This window comes from Amblyraja radiata, chromosome 22 (genome assembly GCF_010909765.2).
Source record: "Amblyraja radiata isolate CabotCenter1 chromosome 22, sAmbRad1.1.pri, whole genome shotgun sequence".
Taxonomy (NCBI): Eukaryota; Metazoa; Chordata; class Chondrichthyes; order Rajiformes; family Rajidae; genus Amblyraja; species Amblyraja radiata.
Genome location: NC_045977.1, coordinates 23,104,415 through 23,122,241, shown reverse-complemented (window position 1 = coordinate 23,122,241; position 17,827 = coordinate 23,104,415). Strand labels below are relative to the sequence as shown.

Below are 17,827 nucleotides of genomic sequence, written 5' to 3'. Positions count from 1 at the left end.
GAAGAAGGGTCTCGAAACATCACCTATTCCTGTCCAGAGATGCTGCCTGTCCCGCTGAGTTATTCCAGCATTTTGTGTCTATCCACAGTCCTTAATGTAACCAAAGACTGTCAGTCCATAAAGGGTCATTAATAAGGCTAGTGTTACTTGAAGAGTGTGATGGTCGTTGGGGGAAAAGCACATATACAAATATGGCGCCACTCTTGCGTAAAGGGCTCCGGCCCCTGACAGAGGTGGCGCCCAATCCTAAACACATATGGGCAAAGATTATTGAGCTCCGCTCTATAAACTTTGCATATGGGGGCGCAACCTGTACAAAGATGGCGCCGGCTCCAGCACAACATTGGCGGGGGCACCTGTACAAAGATGGCGCCGGCTCCTGCACAACATTGGCGGGGGCACCTGTACAAAGATGGCGCCGACTCCTGCACAACATTGGCGGGGGCACCTGTACAAAGATGGCGCCGGCTCCTGTACAACATTGGCGGGGGCACCTGTACAAAGATGGCGCCGGCTCCTGTACAACATTGGCGGGGGCACCTGTACAAAGATGGCGCCGGCTCCTGTGCAACATTGGCGGGGGCACCTGTACAAAGATGACGTCCACTCGCAACATCCGGTCTTCTGTATTCCCACGTGATTTCTCTCAGCCAATGAGGTCACGGGCGGAGTGCATTGTGGGAATGGGCGGAGCGCCTCCGCTATAAGATCTTTGGTTTCCACCGCTAAAAATCATGGCCGGTGCGAGTGCGGCGCTGGGCTGAGATTGTGTGTGAAAGTGCGGCAGGTAAAATATCCCCCCACGTAGTGATTTGAGAGAGGGGTGAGGAAAGGGAAGCGAGAGGGAGGAGTGGGTGGGAGTCAGGGAGGGGAGAGAGAGAGAGAGAGGCGCTGATGGTAGGAGAGGGGCATGGTGAGAGGATGATGGGGTAGAGGAGGTGAAGGAGAGAGTAGTGTGGAAGAGAGATGGGACTGATGGGGAGACGGTTTGGGTGGAAGAAGGATGGTGGGAATGGGGTTCGAGTAGGTGGAGATGGAGAGGCAGTCTCTGTCGGGGAGCTGATGCTGGAGGACAATAAAGATCTCGCATCCACCGCATGCCAGATGTGAAATCCCAGAATTAAGAGGGAGTGGTCTTCTCCGCTCTGTCCCACCCATGGCCCCTCTGCCCCTCGATGTGAGGGAAGCAAAGCCTGTCCTCGATCACTGACACTTTCAATCTCCTCTGCACCATCTCCGGATGTACACACAGCCCTCTAGATATACCCTAACCAAAATGTTATAAACTCAAAAACAAAATGCTGGAGGAAGTCAGTGGATCAGGCAGCATCTGTGGAAGGAATGGACAGGTGACGTTTTGGGTTGGAATCCTTTTTCAGACTGATGGAGAGGCAGAGGGAGAAAGCTGGAAGAGAGGTGGGGATGGGAAAAAGTCTGGATAGTGATCTCTGGATACAGGTGAGGAGGGGGTGATTGGCAGGCGGGTTGCACAATACGCCAATCAGTCTGGAGCAGGGTCCTGACCTGAAATTTCCTCCACAGCAGCTGCCTGACCCACTTTGTTCCTCTGTGTTTTACTCAAGATTGCTGCATCTGCAGTTTAGTTTAGAGATACCGCATGGGGAAAAAAATGTCCTTTGGCCCACCAAATCCACGCTGATCACCTGTTCGCACTGAAACCGGCCCTTGGGCCCACTAGCCCATGCCAATCATTGATCACAATTTGCACTAGTTCCATGTTATCCCACTTTCTCATCCTGTCCCTGCACACTAAGGGGCAATTTACAGGGGCTAATTAACATACAAACATGCACATCTTTGGAATGTGGGAGGAAATCGGAGGAAACCCCTGCTGTCACAGGAGGAACGTGCAAACTCCACACAGGCATCACCTGAGATCAGGATCGAAGCTGGGTCTCTGGCACTGTGAGGCAGCAGCGCTACTCGCTGCACCAGGTTTAGATTACACCAGTGGTGCCTGAGGCTGTGGGTCCCCGTGTCTGGTGTGTGGGGCTGCTGAAGTGCCAAAGCATGGGCACCGTGAGTCGTACAGCAAGCCTCTTCGGCCCAATGCCATGCCGACCAACATGTCCCATCTATACTAGTCCCACTTGGCCCATATCCCTCTAAACCTTTCCTATCTGTGGTTCTGTCCAAATGTCATTTGTTCAGGTTCCTATTCAATGTTTCTCCCCACCACCCCCCGACCTTAAATGTATGTCCTCTGGTTCTTGATTCCCCAACTCTGGGTAAAAGACTCCTGCGTGGTGAGGGGAGGGAGGGAGAGGGAGAGGGAGGATAGTAGGAGGGAGGAGCTGGTGGGTAGGAGAGAGGGATGAGGGCACTGATCGTGGGAGAGGAGAACATTTAAGTGCATTTACCCGATCTATTCACGGGCGGCACAGTGGCACTGCTGCCTTACAGAGGCCGAGACCCGGGTTCGACCCTGACTACGGGTGCTGCCTGTATGGAGTTTGTACAATGTCTCCTTGACTGAGTTTGTACATTCTCCGGTTTCCTCCCACACTCAAAAGACGTGCGGGCTTGTAGGTTAATTAGCTCTTGGTAAATTGTCCCTAGTGTGCAGTATGGGGTGATCGTTGGTCGGTGTGGACGCAAGGGCCAAAGGGCTTGTTTCCATGTTGTTTCTCTAAACTAAACTAAGTTACTCTCGTGATTCTATCCACCTCTTTAAGACCACCCCTCATCCTCCAGCGTTCCAGGGAGTAAACCCCAGCACTGACTGCCCCCTCCCCCTAGGCTCCTGACAATGGATACGGACGTTGCGGAGCTGGGGGGCTTGGTCCGCCAGGCAGTGGCCACCTTGTCCTCATCCGGTGACGGTGCAGAGATTGCCAGTGCACTGGGGGTGGCGCGGCAGTGCCTGGGCTCGGTCGCCGGGAAAGGGAGCTCGGGCCGGGAGCAGCGGGCATTGGCGACGCTGCACGCTGGCCTCCTGCAGACCTTGGCTGCCTCCCCAACCGGGGGCTGGCTGCGCCTGCTGCCCGCTGACCAGCGGCTCGACCTACTGCACGGCTGCTTCTTGGCCGCCTCGCCGCGCCTGGCCTTCCTCACCATGGTGGACGCCATCGCTGCACACAGGTAACCGCGGCAGGGGAGGGAGGGGGCAGGTTCCATGCGAGGTCCGTGGGGAGAGGTTGGGTCCACAGGGGTGGGAGGCAGGTTCCGTGTGCAGGTGGAGTCCACATATGGACTATAAGTGCAATGCACACCCATTATGGTCTGTCCAGGCGTAATTGCACCCCATCCTCCTCTGCTCTCTCCACATTATCTATCCTCCCCTCTATACATCCCATTTCCTGCCTCCACATTCTCTGACTCCACCATCCCAACTCCTGGGGTCCTCTCACAACTGAACCCTCCCAACCTCTGCAAGGCTCTCCCCTCCTTTCCCCCGGGTCCACTCATCAATAATGCTCCCCTCGCCCTGCCTGCCCGCCGGTCTATGCCCCTCTCACACCCCCTCCTACTGCACTCACTCGTCCCCCTTGGGAGAATCCACAAGGAATGCTTCACCTCTTTCCACTCCCACCGTACTGTCCATTGTAGAGGGGCTGTGTCTGGGTTTCGGACCCGGGTCGGGGTGGGGCTGGGCTCTCGGGCCTGGGCTGGACGGGTGACCGTGCCCAGCCTCCTGATCTCCACCCTCCCGTCGCTGTGTGTTGCAGCGGTGGCGGTGGAGGTCACTGCGTGCCCATCCTGGAGCAGTTCCTGCAGGAGGAGAGGATGGTACGGTTGCTGTGTGAGGCCGGGGATGCCGAGACGCTCCTCGCCGACCGGGAGGTGCTGCTCACCAGGATCACTGCGCTGCCCGACCACTCGGCTAACAAGCTGCAGCGTGCAAACCGGCCCCTCTTCTACCCTGAAAACTACTACCCTCTGCTGGCCCGGGAGATGCTGGCAGCGCTGGGGAGGATCCACCAGTCACTGAGGGGTGAGTGTGTGAGGGAAGTTGGTCACGGGGGGGGGGGGGTGTGAGGGGAGACGGTCATGGGGGGCGGGGGTAGTGTTTGACGGTGGAGAAGGAACAAGTTTAGCAGCTAGAAGCAGCCTTTAAATCTAAGATGAAGATTACAGCACAAGAGCAGGCCCTTCAGCCCACAATGTCTGTGCCAAGTTAAATTAATCTCTGCATGCAACGTGATCCACATCCCTCCCTATCCATGTGTTTATCCAAAAGCCTCTGAAACGCCACTATCATATCTGCAGCATGTTCCAGGCTCCCACCGCCTGCTTGGTGGGAAAATAAAAGTTTACCATGCATTTCCTTTCCATTTTGCCCCTCTCACCTTAATGCTGTGCCCACTAGTATTTCATTTTGTATCCTAGGAATAAGGTTATACCTGTCTACCCTACTTAATAATATGGTACATTTTCAGGAAAGGTTTAGATGGAGGTGGGCCAAACGCGGGAAGGTGGCACTAGTGTAGATGATGCATCTTGGTTCGAGTGGAGGGGATGGGCCGAAGGGCCATTCTTTGGGCAATGTGACTCGATTAAATGCTTTGCTCGGACATTACACCACGCCGGGGTTTTACGTGTGTCTGGAGTGGGTCTTGAATGCACAGTCGTCTAACGCAGATGAGGGGGAGCAGCCCATGAGCCTGACCCTCCACCGACAGCAGGCTCAGTGGTGACTGCCTGGGCAGGTGGGGTGGGGGCACGAGCAGCCCGCGGACGGGAGCATCGGGGCACCCGGCCAAGGGTGGGTGGGCGCGTGCCGTCTGTCTTCCTCCCTCACTGCTGCCTTCTCTTGCAGATGGGTCGGACAGCTCCGTCTCCTTCCTGTCTCAGCTGCTGGGGAAGGTCTGCGTCCAGGGCCACAGCGGTGAGTGCGTCCCCTCCTCACGGCGTCCGGGCGGGGGGGGGGCCCCACTGCTCTACATGCATGCTGCAAGTTCATCAGACGCCGGGAGAGTTGGGGGGATCAGTTCCAGGGACGGTGTATGGGACTAGCTTTGATGGGCATCTTGGTCAGCATGGACACGCTGGGCCGAATGGCCTGTTCCCTGCTGTACGGCTCTGTCCTGCCCTCTGATTGGCTCCTGTTCCCCACAGACATGGTTCTCCAGGTCCTGGTGCCCAGACTTGCCCTCCTCACTCAATCGGATGGCGTTTGGCAGCGGATCTGCTGGCGATTGGTGGAGGACGTGCCTGAGCGATGGATGGAGAGTGTGGTGGCCGGAGTGGTGCGGGCAACCGCGGGGTGAGTGCCGTAGGCAAGGGGCAGCGGTCGGGTTATGGGGGCAAAGGGGCAAAAGTCGGGTGTGGGGCAGACGTCGGCCGGAGGCGAGGGGGCAGTCGGGTGTGGGGGTGAAGGGCAAAAGTCGGCCGGGGGCATGGGAGGCAGTCGGGTGTGGGGGTGAAGGGTCAGAGGTCGGGTGCGGGAGCGAGGGGGCAGTCGTGTGAAAGGGTCGGGGGGGAAAGAGGTCAGTGGGGAGCAAGGGGGTAGAGGTCGGCTGCGCCCTTGGATATGAAGGTTCTGCAGGGTGGGATAGGGGGGGATGAGGGGAGAGCAGGGCATGGGAGGACGTGTGGGGAGTGAGCTGGTCCCCCTGTGTTAGCATTGGCGAGGGGCAGGGCCGACTCAACTCTGACCCTTGTCCTTTGACTGGCAGCCCTGAGGTCTTGTCGCGGTTGCTGGGCAGCATCGTGCTGAAGAACAAGAAGGCCGAGTTTGTACTGACCCACAAGTTCCTTCTCCTGCAGTATCACCACAAGGTGTGTAGGAACAGGCATGGGGCAGGGGGGATGGACGGGGGGGGGGGGAGGAACGGAGGAGATGGGATGGGAACGGGCAGGGGGTGAATGGAAGGGGGCGGTGGGGGGAATTGGGCAGTCGGGGAATGGAGAGGGAGACATTTGAGGAGGGTCGCACATTGCCCCTCCCAGACACTGTGGAGCCGGTGGGAGTGAGCTGCTGACTTGAACCGCTGCCGTCCTTTTGGTGAAGGTGCTACCACGCTGCCGACTCCCCAGATTTACCCCCCCCCCCCCGTGGCGAAGGGATGGGGTGTGTTTACAAGTCGAGATGGTGGGGGTTTGGGGGAAACCTGCGGGTGGTGGCGATTCCCCTGCACCTTCTCGGTTGGAGGGGTAATGGGCTGTCGGAATAGCTCCAATCAACACTGAACTGTACAGCAGGGGAACACAATGTCCGTACTAATCATGATGCCACGGATCTCCTCTGCCTGCACGTCATCCATATCCCTCCATTCCCTGCATATCCATGTGCCTGTCTAAAAACCTCAAACGCCACTATCATATCTGCCTCCGCCACCACCTCCGGCAGCGCGTTCCAGACCCCCACCACTCTTAGTGTCAATAACTTGCCCTGCACATCTCCTTTAATCTTTCCTCCTCTCACCTTAACGCTATCTCACCTTACAACTTAAAGGTTAAACTAAACTATGATCTCTAATCTTTGATTTTTCCATCCTGTCTACCCTATCTGTTCCTCTCTTAATTTTATATACTTTTATCAGGTCTCCACTCAACCTGCAGTGTTCCAGAGTTTGTCCACCTCTCCCTGTAGCCAGGGCATCATTCTGGTGAACCTCCTCTGCACCCTCTCCAAAGCCTCCGTATCCTTCCTGTAATAGGGAGCCCAGAACTGCACGCTATACCCCAAATGTGGCCTAACCAAAGTCCTACAAAGGTGCAACATGATTTCCTGACTCTTGTGCTCAATGCCCTGACAGATGATGGCAAACGTACCGTACTCTTCTCTATGTGCTGGTTTTGCCACTTTCTGAGAGCTGTACACTTGGATCCCTCTGCACATCAGTGCTGTTGAGGGTCTTAGCCATTAATGGGTCATGGTCACACATTCAGTGATTGGTGCATGGCGGAGGGCTAGGTGAGAGGGTGTCCAGGCTGGTTACACAGTGGGCTGCATTGTGCTGGATCGCTACGAGGGGAAGGGAGTGGGGAAGTGAGAGCGGTTGGGGGAGGGAAGGAGGTGAGGAGTGAGGATGGGCGGAGGGGAGGAGGAAGAATATTCTGGGTCAGGATTGGGACGGTGGGTCTGGTGTTGGGGCTGATGGTGTGTGTGATTGCTACAGACCTGTGTGCTACAGAACCTGCTGGGATACCTGGCCAGAGAGAAGTCCGGGAGATGCCTGTTGGAGGAGGTGAGGGGGCAGGTGTGAAGGGGGGGGGGGGAGGGCAGAGGCGAGGGGGGCAGGCGGCATGGGGGGCTTGGTGTTGCCGGGTTGCAGCAATGGTGACTGGTCTATGTGCGGTGCCTCTCTGCTGGAGGGGTCTCTGGGGGGTGAGGGGGTGTGACCTGTGTGTGTATGGGTGCTGGCAATGGGAGCTGAGGCAGGAGGGGGTGTGGGGCTGGGGGCTCTGGGTGAGAGGTGGGGTGTTGAAGGGCAGTGGGCAGTGACCGATGTGTGTGTGTACAGGTGCTGCGCCGGCTGCTGACGGCATGGGGCTGCAGGGCCTCGGTCAGACACAGCCCGGTGGAGCAACAGGCCTACATCAGCAGGGCCATCACCGTCTGCCTGGGTCTGCTCAGCCCCACACAACTGGAGGAGCAGCGCACAGGTGAGGGGGCACGGGAGAGTAGCGGGGGCCGCGGAGAATGGAAGTGGGGGGACAGTGGGGAATGGGAGGGGGGTCTTGAATGTGGGGGGAGAGGGAGGGGGAGGGGGTCTGTTGCGGGGGGAGAGGGAGCGGGCAGGAGAGTGCCTGCACTGAGGGGCGGCGAGGAAGGGGGAGGAGGTGCACTGGGAGGTGATGTCAAGAGTGCTTTATTGTCATGTGTCCCAGTTAGAACGATGAAATTCTTACTTGCTGCAGCACAACAGAATATAGGGGAAAGGTGGTGGGTGGGGGGGGGGGAGGGGGGAGTGTACTTGTGAGGGTGGAGGGGGATGGGAGAGGAGGAACTCAGTGTGTGTTCTCTCTTCCCCTCCCCCCACCACTATATGACCCACCCCCCACAGAGCTGTTGTCGCTGACCCTGGCCGGGGTGGAGTGCCGCCTGGGCAGTAGCCTGCCGCGGGTACGCCGTCTCGGCATGGTGGTGGCAGAGTGCGTCAGTGACCGGATCAATGCCGGGCCCCACCCCCTCAACTTCCAGGTAAGACCCGTGGGAAGGGGGCTGGGGGAGGGGGAGGCCTCAGGATGGGAGGGGGGGGAAGGGGGGAACTCAGCATCGTCTGGGGAAAGCAGTGTGTGGACAGTGTCAAGGGACTTTAGATAAGCTGCATTTGGAGTATTGAGTGCAGTTTGTGTCGCCTCATTACAGGATGTAGAGGCTTTGGAGAGGTTGCAGAGGAGGTTTACCAGAATGCTGCCTGGTCTAGAGGGTGTTAGCCACGGGGAGGGGCTGGACAAACTTGGATTGTTTACTCTGGGGCAATGGAGGGCGAAGGGACACCTAATAGAAGTATATAAACTTATTCGAGGCATAGATCGGGTAGACAGTTGGATCCTTTTCCCCAGAGTGGAAATGTCAAAGTCTAGAGGGCATAGGTTTAAGGTGAAAGGGGCAAAGTTTAAAGGAGAAGTCTGAGGCAAGTTTGTTTTTTACACAGAGAGTGGTGTGGTGGTAGAGGCAGGTACAAAAGTGGAATTTGAGAGGCTTTTCGACAGACACACGGATATGCAGTGAATGGAGGAATATGGATCAGGTGCAGACAGAGAAGATTAGTTTACCTTGGCATCATCTTCAGCATGGACATTGTAGACCGAAGAGCCTGTTCCTGTGCTATACTGTTCTATGGCAGCACAGTGGTAGAGTTGCAGCCTTACCGCGCCAGAGACCCGGGTTCAATCCTGACTATGGGTGCTCTCTGTACGAAGTTTGTACGTTCTCTCTGTGACCATGTGGGTTTTGTCCATGTGTTCCAGTATCCTCCTACATTCCAAAGACGTACAGGTTTGTAGGTGAATTGGCTTAGGTAAAAATTGTAAGTTGTCCCTCGTGTGTAGAATAGTGCTTGTGTACAGGTGACCACTGGTCGGCACGGACCTGGTGGGCTCAAGAGTCCACAGAGTTTCTGCTCTATCTTTAAAGTCTAAAGTTCTGTGCTCTTTGATCTTTCAGTACGAGGATGATGACGAGACAAGAGAGGTCCGTTCGCTGTGCTCCCCGAGACCCCCGTCGAGCTGGGAGAGCCCCCCACAGTCACACAGGTACCCCGGCCGCTGAACCCTGAGCTCAGCTGGAGAGGTGCTGTGGCCCGTTGACAGACCCAGAGGCACCATGGGGAGGGGGTGGGCAGCGTGGTGTGGCTGGCTCAGCATCCGATAGGTGGTCCATGCACGGGCTGGAGACTGGCACCTAGAGGGTAGGGATGAGGGCATCGACACACAGACGTCTACAGTGCCCCATTACCCCATACTGTCCCTCTTCATTCAGAGTGTGGGGGTTGGCAAGAAAACCATGAAGCCAAACACAAAGAGAAAAATACCGGTGCAGAGTATGGTGTAACAGTGAGGTAGGTTGGAAGATCAGGACCGCACCCAAGCCTATGGGAGGAGCGTTCAGTAGTCTGAACACAGCGGGGAAGGAGCAGTTCCTGGATCGGGCAGTACGCACTTTCAGGCTTCTGTATCTTCTGTCTGATGGGAAAAGAGGGGGTGACGGGTGTGAGTGGCCCTAGATTATGCCGGCTGCATGTGGATAGAGTTGCCGGGGGGTTTAATGCTTCTGCTTCATCCTTAGAAGTGAAGACTTGCAGACAGACAGCGGAGAGACACCGGCAGACGGTGGGAGCCCCGGCCAGACGGAACAGTCTGGGCCCGAGTCTGAGCTGGACAGGTGGGAAAAATTGGTGTTGTAGCTGCCTCCACCACCCATCCTCCCCTCCCCTCCCCCCTCTCCGTTCTCCCCTTCCCTTCCTCCCTCGCCCTCCACCTCCCTCGCCCATCCCCCCTTGCCCGCCCTACCCGCCTCCCCTCACTCCCCCCTCCCTCTCCGTCTCCTCTTGTTCGCCTTCCCTGCCCTCCCTCCCTCCTCGCCCTCTCCTCTCACGCCCTGCCTTTCCAATTCTCCTCACTCCTCTCCACCTTCCTCCCCTCCGGCCTCCTCCCTCATGTCCATCCTCTCCGTTGTTCCACTCCTCCCTATCTGCCCCACCTCCCTCCTCTCCCTCTTTCTCCTCCTTCATCCACTTCTCCTCTCCTCTCCTCCCCTTCAACTCCACCTCCCTCTCCCTTACATCCCACTCTTCTTTCTCCCTCCTCATCTCCTCCCTCCACCCTCTTCCTTTCCTCCGTTGTGTCTTTCCTCCTCTGTCTGTCCTGCCCCCACTCACCAGTGTTCCCCCCTTCTGCCCCAGTGATGACGAGCTGGTTCCCTACGACCTGTCCGGAGACTCTGAGCTGGGGGAGGGGAGTGCCCCTGTCTACCTCACCGGCTGTCTAGAAGGTGAGGCTGCTGGAGGCTGGGGTGGGGAGGGGAGGGAAGCTGGCTGGGAACAGGGGGAGAGGGAAGGGGCTGGGAGGTTAGGGTGGGGTGAACATGGGGGAGGGGGGGAGGGAGTTGGAAGGAGTGAGGTTAGGAGTGAGGTTAGAAGTGGGTGGAGCCACTGAGGGATGTTGGATGGGTGGGCTATGACCTCCTCCACCCGTGCCTGATGTTACCTCCCCTCTCCACCCCCACAGTGCTGCTGAACTTGGAGAGCGCAGGGCGGGTGGGGGCTACGCTGAACGCGCTGGAGAGGCTGGTGAGGAGGAATCCGTCGGCAGCCCGAGAGGTGAGGGGCCGGGGTGTGGGGGGAGTGAGGAGGGGTGTGAGGGGCTGGAGGGGTTGCGCGAGGGGGGTGTGTGGGAGGGGAGGGGGAGGTGAGCAAGGGGGTGTGGGAGGGGCCAGGAGGTGAGATATCCACATGTGAGAGGGTCCCAGGGGTGGTGGTGGGAGCTGAGGAGAGGTTCAGGCGGAGAGGAGGGCTACAGGGAATGGGGGAAATGGGTGGGGGGCAGGGTCTCAGGGGAGTGGAGGGGTGGCCATGGTGCCTCTGGGTCTGTCAACCTGCCTCCAGCGGCCCATGGGGTCGGGTGGGTGAACAGGGTGCGTGGGGCACTGTTGGTTGGGGTTGCGTGGAGGGATTTGATCTGTGTGGGCGGGTCAGGTCCGATGGATGGGACTGGGAGCAGGGCTGTGACTGGTCCCTTGGGTGGGACTGGGTGTGGGGAATCGCTCCCCATGGGTGGGTTTGGTGAGGGGATGGTGTGGGAGGGACTGGGGGCTCAGTGCTGATGGTGCCCGGTGTGTGTATGCAGCTGCTAAGCTGGCTGCTGGAGGCTCACCCCCCAGTCTCTGCTCCCCGCCCACAGGTTGGTGAGGAGCTCACCAAGGTGCTGCTGCACCTGGAGGACAGGTTCGCCACACCGGGCTTCGAGGGACTGCGGCAGCAAGCAATGGTGGCCCTGGCTGTCACCGGCACCATCCCTGTAAGTACAGGGTGGGGAGGGGGGAGGTTGGGGAGGTGGGGTGGGGGCCCCAGGGTACAGATTGTGACCTTCACCCTCTGTCCTTGCCGGCAGGTCATTCAGTACCTCACCGCCGAGTTCTATGCTGTCAACTATAGCCTCTCGCAGCGGCTCCACATCCTGGACGTGAGTGTCTGCCCCCTCCCCCACCCTCTCGACTCCATCATCCTACTTTCCCCCCTCCACCCCATCTCTCTTCCCCACTCTACGGTTCCCCGCTGCCCTCCTCCCTCCATTCTGCCGCACCTCTCCTTTATCTTGCCCCTCCTCTCCACCATGTCTCCCTCCGCCGTCCCTCTTTCCCTTCCCCCTCCGTTGTCCCTCACCATCACCCTGAGTACCGACGGGAGAGAGGAGATGTCTGTACGTGCAGGTTCCCACACCTCTGTCGTCATACTCCCACACTCACGTGGGCTCTCCCTTTGGACTTCTCCTGAAACCACACACCCACCCCACCCCACGTGCACCCCCGCTACCCAGCCTGCTGACAATGTGTGTGTGTGTGTGTGTGTGTGTAGGTGCTTGCACTAGCTGCCCAGGAGTTAGCTGATCCTGGGCTCCGCGCCAAGGGTGGGGACTCAGCGGGGGAGGGGGGCAGCCCCCACCCTCAGCTCCCGGATCCGCCCTCCGCTGACCCCAGCCCTGGGTGGAGGCAGATCGTCGAGCAGCGGTTGCAGAGCAAGACTCGGCGCTTCAGCAAGGTAGGCTGGGGAACGGGGGGGAGGGGATGGGCCGGAGGAACAACAGGGAGGGGGGGGGGTGGGTAGAGGGGAGGAGGGAAAGGAGGGGTTGGGGGCAGGAGGGGAGGGATGTGGGAAGAGAGGGCAATTGCCGAGAGTGGGTGGAGGGTAGCGGAGGGCCGGGCACCAGAGGATGGGGGTCGACGTTCTGTGCCAAGTGTCGATCAGCTTCAACTGTGAGGCAAGCCAACCCTCTGAGCTCACTGTGTTATTTTATATGTCTCCCTCCTCCCCTCTCCCCTCTCTCTCCTCTGAGCCCCCCTCTCTAACCCTTACCTCCACCCTCCCACTGCCTCCTGCTGTCACCACTGTCACTGCTGCTCTCCCCAGGGGGTGTGGATCCCGGGACCCCAGGCCACTGCCAACCGTTTTGCCCCTGTCGCCGGGCACTTCTTCTTCCCCCTCATCAACAACTACGACAGGTAAACCACCCCCCCCCCCACCCGCAACGGCCAATCACGTCCCTCCGGACCAGTCGCGTCTGACCAATCATGTCTATCCAGACCAGTCTGACCAATCGTGTCCCTTCCTGGCCGCGTCGGACCAATCCCCGCCCTCCAATCATCAGGTTGACCAATTATGTCTGTCCAGACTGATTGCGTTTGACCAATCACGTCCCCGTCTGACCGTGGTTGGTTGGGGTGAGGGAGCAACATGGGGTAGAGTTTGGGATGGGGATACTTGGATTCATGCCCACACACCCCTGCCGAGCCCATCGCCACAGTACACTAACCCCTCCCCACCTCCCGCCCCCACATCTCTCCCCTCACCCACCCCATCTCTACCCCCTCCAGACCCCTTCCCCCCCCCCCCCTCCCCCCCCCGCACTGACGCTGCCGCTCCTCAGGCCACAGACTGTGTACGACTTCCTGGCAGAGGAGCCATTGGTGCTGGGCCGACTGGTGCACACGCTGGGCCTCCTCGTGTTCCTCGCCCTGCACGCCCCGGTAAGTGGGAGGTCTGAGGGAGGGGGTGGGCCTGCATCTGTGGTGGGAGCAGAGCTGTAGGTGTGGTGGGGGAGGGGGAAGAGTAGAGATGGTTGAGGGGAGAACCAAGGGAGGAGGAGGGTCGACGGGGATGCTGGAGGGTAGAGAATGGAGGACATCGAGGGTGGGGGAGAAGGAGCTGGAGGGGAGGAGGAGCATGAGGGGCAAGGGTGAGTGTCGAAGGAGGAGTTGGACGATGGGGAACGGAGGCCATCGAGGGTGGGGGAGATCGGTGGGAGATAGAGTCGTGGGGAGGTGGTTCTAGGAGTGAGGTGGAATTCTCTCCTCAACCATCAGCTGACCTCTGCCCCTCCCCCAGATCGCCATCCACCTGGGCAAGGCGCTGCTCGGCTTCACCTGGGCCCTTCGCTACCACCCCGACACGTGAGTAGTGACCCAACGGGCGGGGGGGTGGGTTGCTCTAGTGAGGCCCGCCAGCAGTGACCCAGAGACTGACCAGTCCAGGCAATCATACTCTCACATTCATTCAGGCTCCAAAATTAATTTAGTTTATTGTCACGTGTACTGAGGTACAATTAAAAGCTTTTGTTGCGTGCTAATTAGTTTAATTGAAAAGACAATACATGATTACAATCGAGCCGTCCACAGTGCACAGGGATATGATAAAGGGAAGAACATTTAGTGTAATATAATGTCCGATTAAAGATAGTCTGGAGGTCTCCAATAGAGTAGCTCAGGACTGCTCTCTAGTTTTTGATAAGATGGTTCAGTTGCCTGATAACGCCTGGGAAGAATCTGGGCCATTCTTTGGAAAGTGAACCCGAATGTCACACACGTTACCAAATGGCATCACATAAAGTAATACATGAAAAAATTATTGTAAGAGATTAATCTTATTCATTGCTATTTTCCTTCCTACAGAACTATAATGCATGTCTACTAAAGATATGAACATTCTAGCTTTTTAAAATTCACAAGAGTTTGTAAGATAAAACTGAGTTATGAAAAAATGCATCTGTGTGATGTCACACACGCAACCAGTCATTTTTGGACCACTGACCCTAAGCAAATATTGTCAGCAAAACATAAATATTTCACTTGATAAACCGAAAAAAATAAGAATCATATATACAGTATAAAACAATATACCAGTAATGCTTTCAGAATTAGAAGAGATGTATTGCACAATTTCACATCTTTGGTCACACACGTGACTAAGAATGGGGCATCTGAAGATATGTGTTTTCACACTTCTGTATCACTTACATGATGGGAAACGGGATAAGAGTGAGTGACTCGGGTGAGACTGGTCCTTGATTATGCTGGTGGCTTTGCCAAGGCAGCATGGTGTAGATGCAGTCAGTGGACGGGAGGTTGGTTTGTGTGATGGTCTGGGCTGGTTTGGTGGATACAGCATTGAAACAGGCCGTTAGGCCCACGTCGACCATCAATTGTCCACACACTAGTTCTATGTTATCCCACTTTCTCATCCACTCCCTACACACTAGGGGCAATTTACCGAAGCCAATTAACCTACAAACCTGCACGTTGTTGGGGTGTGGGGGGAAACCACACTCAGTCACAGCACCCGGAGTAAACCCACGTGATCATAGGGGGAATGTGCAAACTCCGTACAGACAGCACCCAAGGTCAGGATTGTGCCTGGGTCTCTGGCGCTGAGAGGCAGCAGGTCTACCCGCTGCGCCACTGTCGCCTGTGGTTGATGATATTTACATCTAGTAGCTTGAAGCTTTTGACCATTTCCACTTTGGCACCATTGATGCCGATTGGGGCATGTACTCCACCATGCTTTCTGAAGTCAATAACTAGCTCCTACATCTTGTTGACATTGGGGAGATTGTTGTTCAACACCATGTCACGAAGTTCTCTATTTCCTTCCTGTGTCTTGTCATTGTTCTTGGTCCGGCCCAACACTGTGGCATCATCTGCAAACCTTTAGATTGAGTTAGAGCTGAATTTGGCCACACAGCTGTGACCTGGGTTGCAATGTGGTGACCTGAGCTGAGGGGTGACCTTATAAACCTTTATACATCATCCCTCCGGCTTCTGAACGACCCTTCCATAAGCTAGAGTACTATCCGATTCACCTCCACCCCATTGTGGACATTGGACTTTTCTATGGAACTGATGCACTACAATGCTGAGAACTATATTCTGCACTCTGTATCTTCCCCCTTGTACCAGAGTTTGACGATTGTATTCATATATGGTTTCACTGATCTGTTTTAATAGTGTGCAAAACAAAGTCTTACACTGTTCATCAGTATGCGTGACAATAATAAACCTAAAGCCGTGGAGAATTGGGGTGGGGGGGACGGGACTGTGGGTATGTGGGAGTGTGTGGGGACTCTGTAGGTATGTGGGCGTGTGTAGGGACCCTGTGGGCGTGTGGGGACTGTGAATATGTGGGCGTGTGTGGGTACACTATGTATGTGTGTGGGGACCCTGTGTGTTTGTGTGTGGACCATGTGTGGGGACCCTGTGTGTGTAGGGACCCTGTGTTTGTGTGGGGACCATGCGTGTGTGGACCCTGTATGTGTGGACCGTGTGTGTGGGGGGGGGACCATGTGTGTGTATGTGTGCGTAGGGATCCTGTGGGCATGTGTGGGGACCCTGGGTGTGTGGACCGTGTGTGGGGGGTCGACCCTGTGGGTGTGTGTGTAGGGACCCTGTATGTAGGTGTGGGGACACTGTGGTTGTGTGTGTGTGGGGAGCCTGTAGACCCTGTGGGTGTGTGCGGGTACTCCGTCTTGTGTTTGTGGCCAGGGCCGCTCTGGTTTGTACATGGTCTGTCTGATGTCAGGTCCACCTCTCTGCCCCCACAGGTATGTGCGACAGGGAACGCTGTTCGCCATGTCCTCGCTGTTGCTGAGTGTCCCCAGCGACAGGCTCCTGGAAGATGTTCCTGATGAACTGCTAGAAGCGAGGTTGTGGCTGACGGGTGAGTCTGGCAAGGTTGCCCGGGCGACAGGGCAGTTTGCATGCGATGACCACTGGTGCCCACGCCAGGTTAAACCCAGCCTAGCTTGTAACATGTCTCACCCCGTTCTTTCCATCTTCCCGCTCCTGTGGGAAAGATGGTACAAAGCTTGAAAGTGCGCACCACCGGACTCAGGAACAGCATCTTCCCCTCTGTTATCAGCCTTCTGAACGGTCCTTCCATAAGCTAGGGCACTGTCTGATTCACCTCTATGCCATTGGACTTTGTCTATGAACTGATGCTCTACAATGCTGAGAACTATATATTCTGCACTCTGTATCTTCCCCTCTGCTCTACCTATTGTACTTAAGTTTGACATTATTGTATGGTGTTATCTGATCTGATAACATGCAAAACAGCTTTTCACTCTACCTCTGTTTACGTGACAATAATAAACCTATTAAAGTTGGGGGAAGAGGGTGAGGACGAGAGGGTGAGGAATGCTGCACTGTCAAGGGAGCACCTGATGGGGGGGAGATGCAGCCAGAAGGTTCCGGAAATTCCTGCTTTGACCCTGGCCCAGTTTTGTGAGGGAATGGGGCAATGTGCTGGTGTTGTGGGAGGAGCGGTGGCTGTGGGTGGTTCCCTGACCCCTGCTGACCGTGTGTGTGGTCTCTCTCTCAACCAGATGTTGCAGAGAGCGATTCCGATGACACCTGCCGTCGACAGGCCTTGCAAAGCCTGGTGCTGCTCGGAAACTTCCAGAAGAAACTCGCTGGCCTCCCGGAGTAAGTCTACGGCCCGGACCCAGAGAGCTCCTACCCCCGCTCGTTTCTGGGCAACACTGACTAGGAGAAGAATGGAGGTGACGATGGGGATGGTACTGGAAGCTGGTGAATCTGCTGGGATGTTGCATTGCCGCCAGACTGAGCAAAGACGGGCTGCCGGGCAAGCTGTGGTCTCCAGGGCTGCCTGTGGTGGTCATGGTCTGTGAGTGGACCTGGAGCGATGCCAGACCCTGATCCCCGCGTTCAAGAGTCTGCCGGCGACGGTAGCAGGTCCAGCCTGGTCAGGGGCTAACAGACGGGGGAGCTTCACCACTGCTCCTCGCTCAAGCTGGGACAGGTGGGGACAGGTTCAGCATGAGCACGATTCTGCGTCGGACAATCCTGAACCTGTGGCACAACTTTGGGCCCTTGGACGGTGGGTGAGTGGCTGCAAAGTATCCAGCCTGTCACGGTCCCACCGTCTACAGGAACGTGACCGTCCCACCACTGCCAGACGGGGGCAGGAGGCTGCACACACCTTCACAGTTTACCATGGAAAGAAATCATTACAATTGCACAGTATCTTATAAAACTGGCAATAGCAATAAATAAAACCTTGTTATTTTATCGTATATAGTTTGAAATTTAATATAAACAGGTTAATTCTAACGCTAGGTGATCATATAGAAAATTATACATGTCAATAATAAAAATTTCCCTCACTGTTGTAAAGAGACCATGGGGTCAAACTCTGGAGGTGTGAATGAGCTCATGAACTTCCTCCTACCATTGCTGCGAGGTTTAGAGACGTCACTGTACTGGTAACGCGATGTATGTGTGTGGGCTGGCGTTTATTCATTGAGCTGAGCTGCCATCTACGCTTCACTCCACCGTACTGCTCACCCATACCCACACTCTCCATTTTCCTCATCTCAGTCCTAAATGGCCTACCCCTTATTCTTA

At 56.5% G+C, this 17,827-nt stretch overlaps 1 protein-coding gene across 4 annotated transcripts; it reads left to right on the top strand.

Annotated features, from left to right (window-relative positions):
• Positions 1-674: 674 nt before the first annotated feature.
• Positions 675-17,496, top strand: telo2 (telomere maintenance 2). Of its 4 annotated transcripts, none has more exons than XM_033040667.1 (21): positions 675-787; positions 2,761-3,102; positions 3,690-3,955; positions 4,781-4,849; positions 5,080-5,227; positions 5,640-5,742; positions 7,086-7,154; positions 7,431-7,572; positions 7,974-8,110; positions 9,080-9,168; positions 9,701-9,796; positions 10,317-10,405; positions 10,642-10,733; positions 11,314-11,430; positions 11,524-11,595; positions 11,988-12,170; positions 12,540-12,631; positions 13,057-13,156; positions 13,515-13,579; positions 16,003-16,118; positions 16,786-17,496. In XM_033040667.1, the coding sequence occupies exons 2-21, from the start codon at positions 2,771-2,773 to the stop codon at positions 16,887-16,889; spliced, it is 2,481 nt and encodes an 826-aa protein (XP_032896558.1). In that variant the 5' UTR covers positions 675-787; positions 2,761-2,770; the 3' UTR covers positions 16,890-17,496. The 4 variants fall into 4 exon arrangements, with proteins under 4 accessions (XP_032896558.1, XP_032896559.1, XP_032896557.1 ...); XM_033040668.1 differs by having other exon boundaries at positions 721-787; positions 2,716-3,102; XM_033040666.1 differs by having other exon boundaries at positions 721-787; positions 2,697-3,102.
• Positions 17,497-17,827: the final 331 nt, after the last annotated feature.

Coding starts and splice junctions, on each gene's coding strand:
- telo2 (XM_033040667.1), top strand. CDS start 2,771: ATGGATACGGACGTTGCGGAGCTGGGGGGCTTGGTCCGCCAGGCAGTG. Junction 5,743..7,085: donor TCCTGCAGTATCACCACAAG/GTGTGTAGGAAC, acceptor TGATTGCTACAG/ACCTGTGTGCTACAGAACCT. Junction 7,573..7,973: donor ACTGGAGGAGCAGCGCACAG/GTGAGGGGGCAC, acceptor CACCCCCCACAG/AGCTGTTGTCGCTGACCCTG.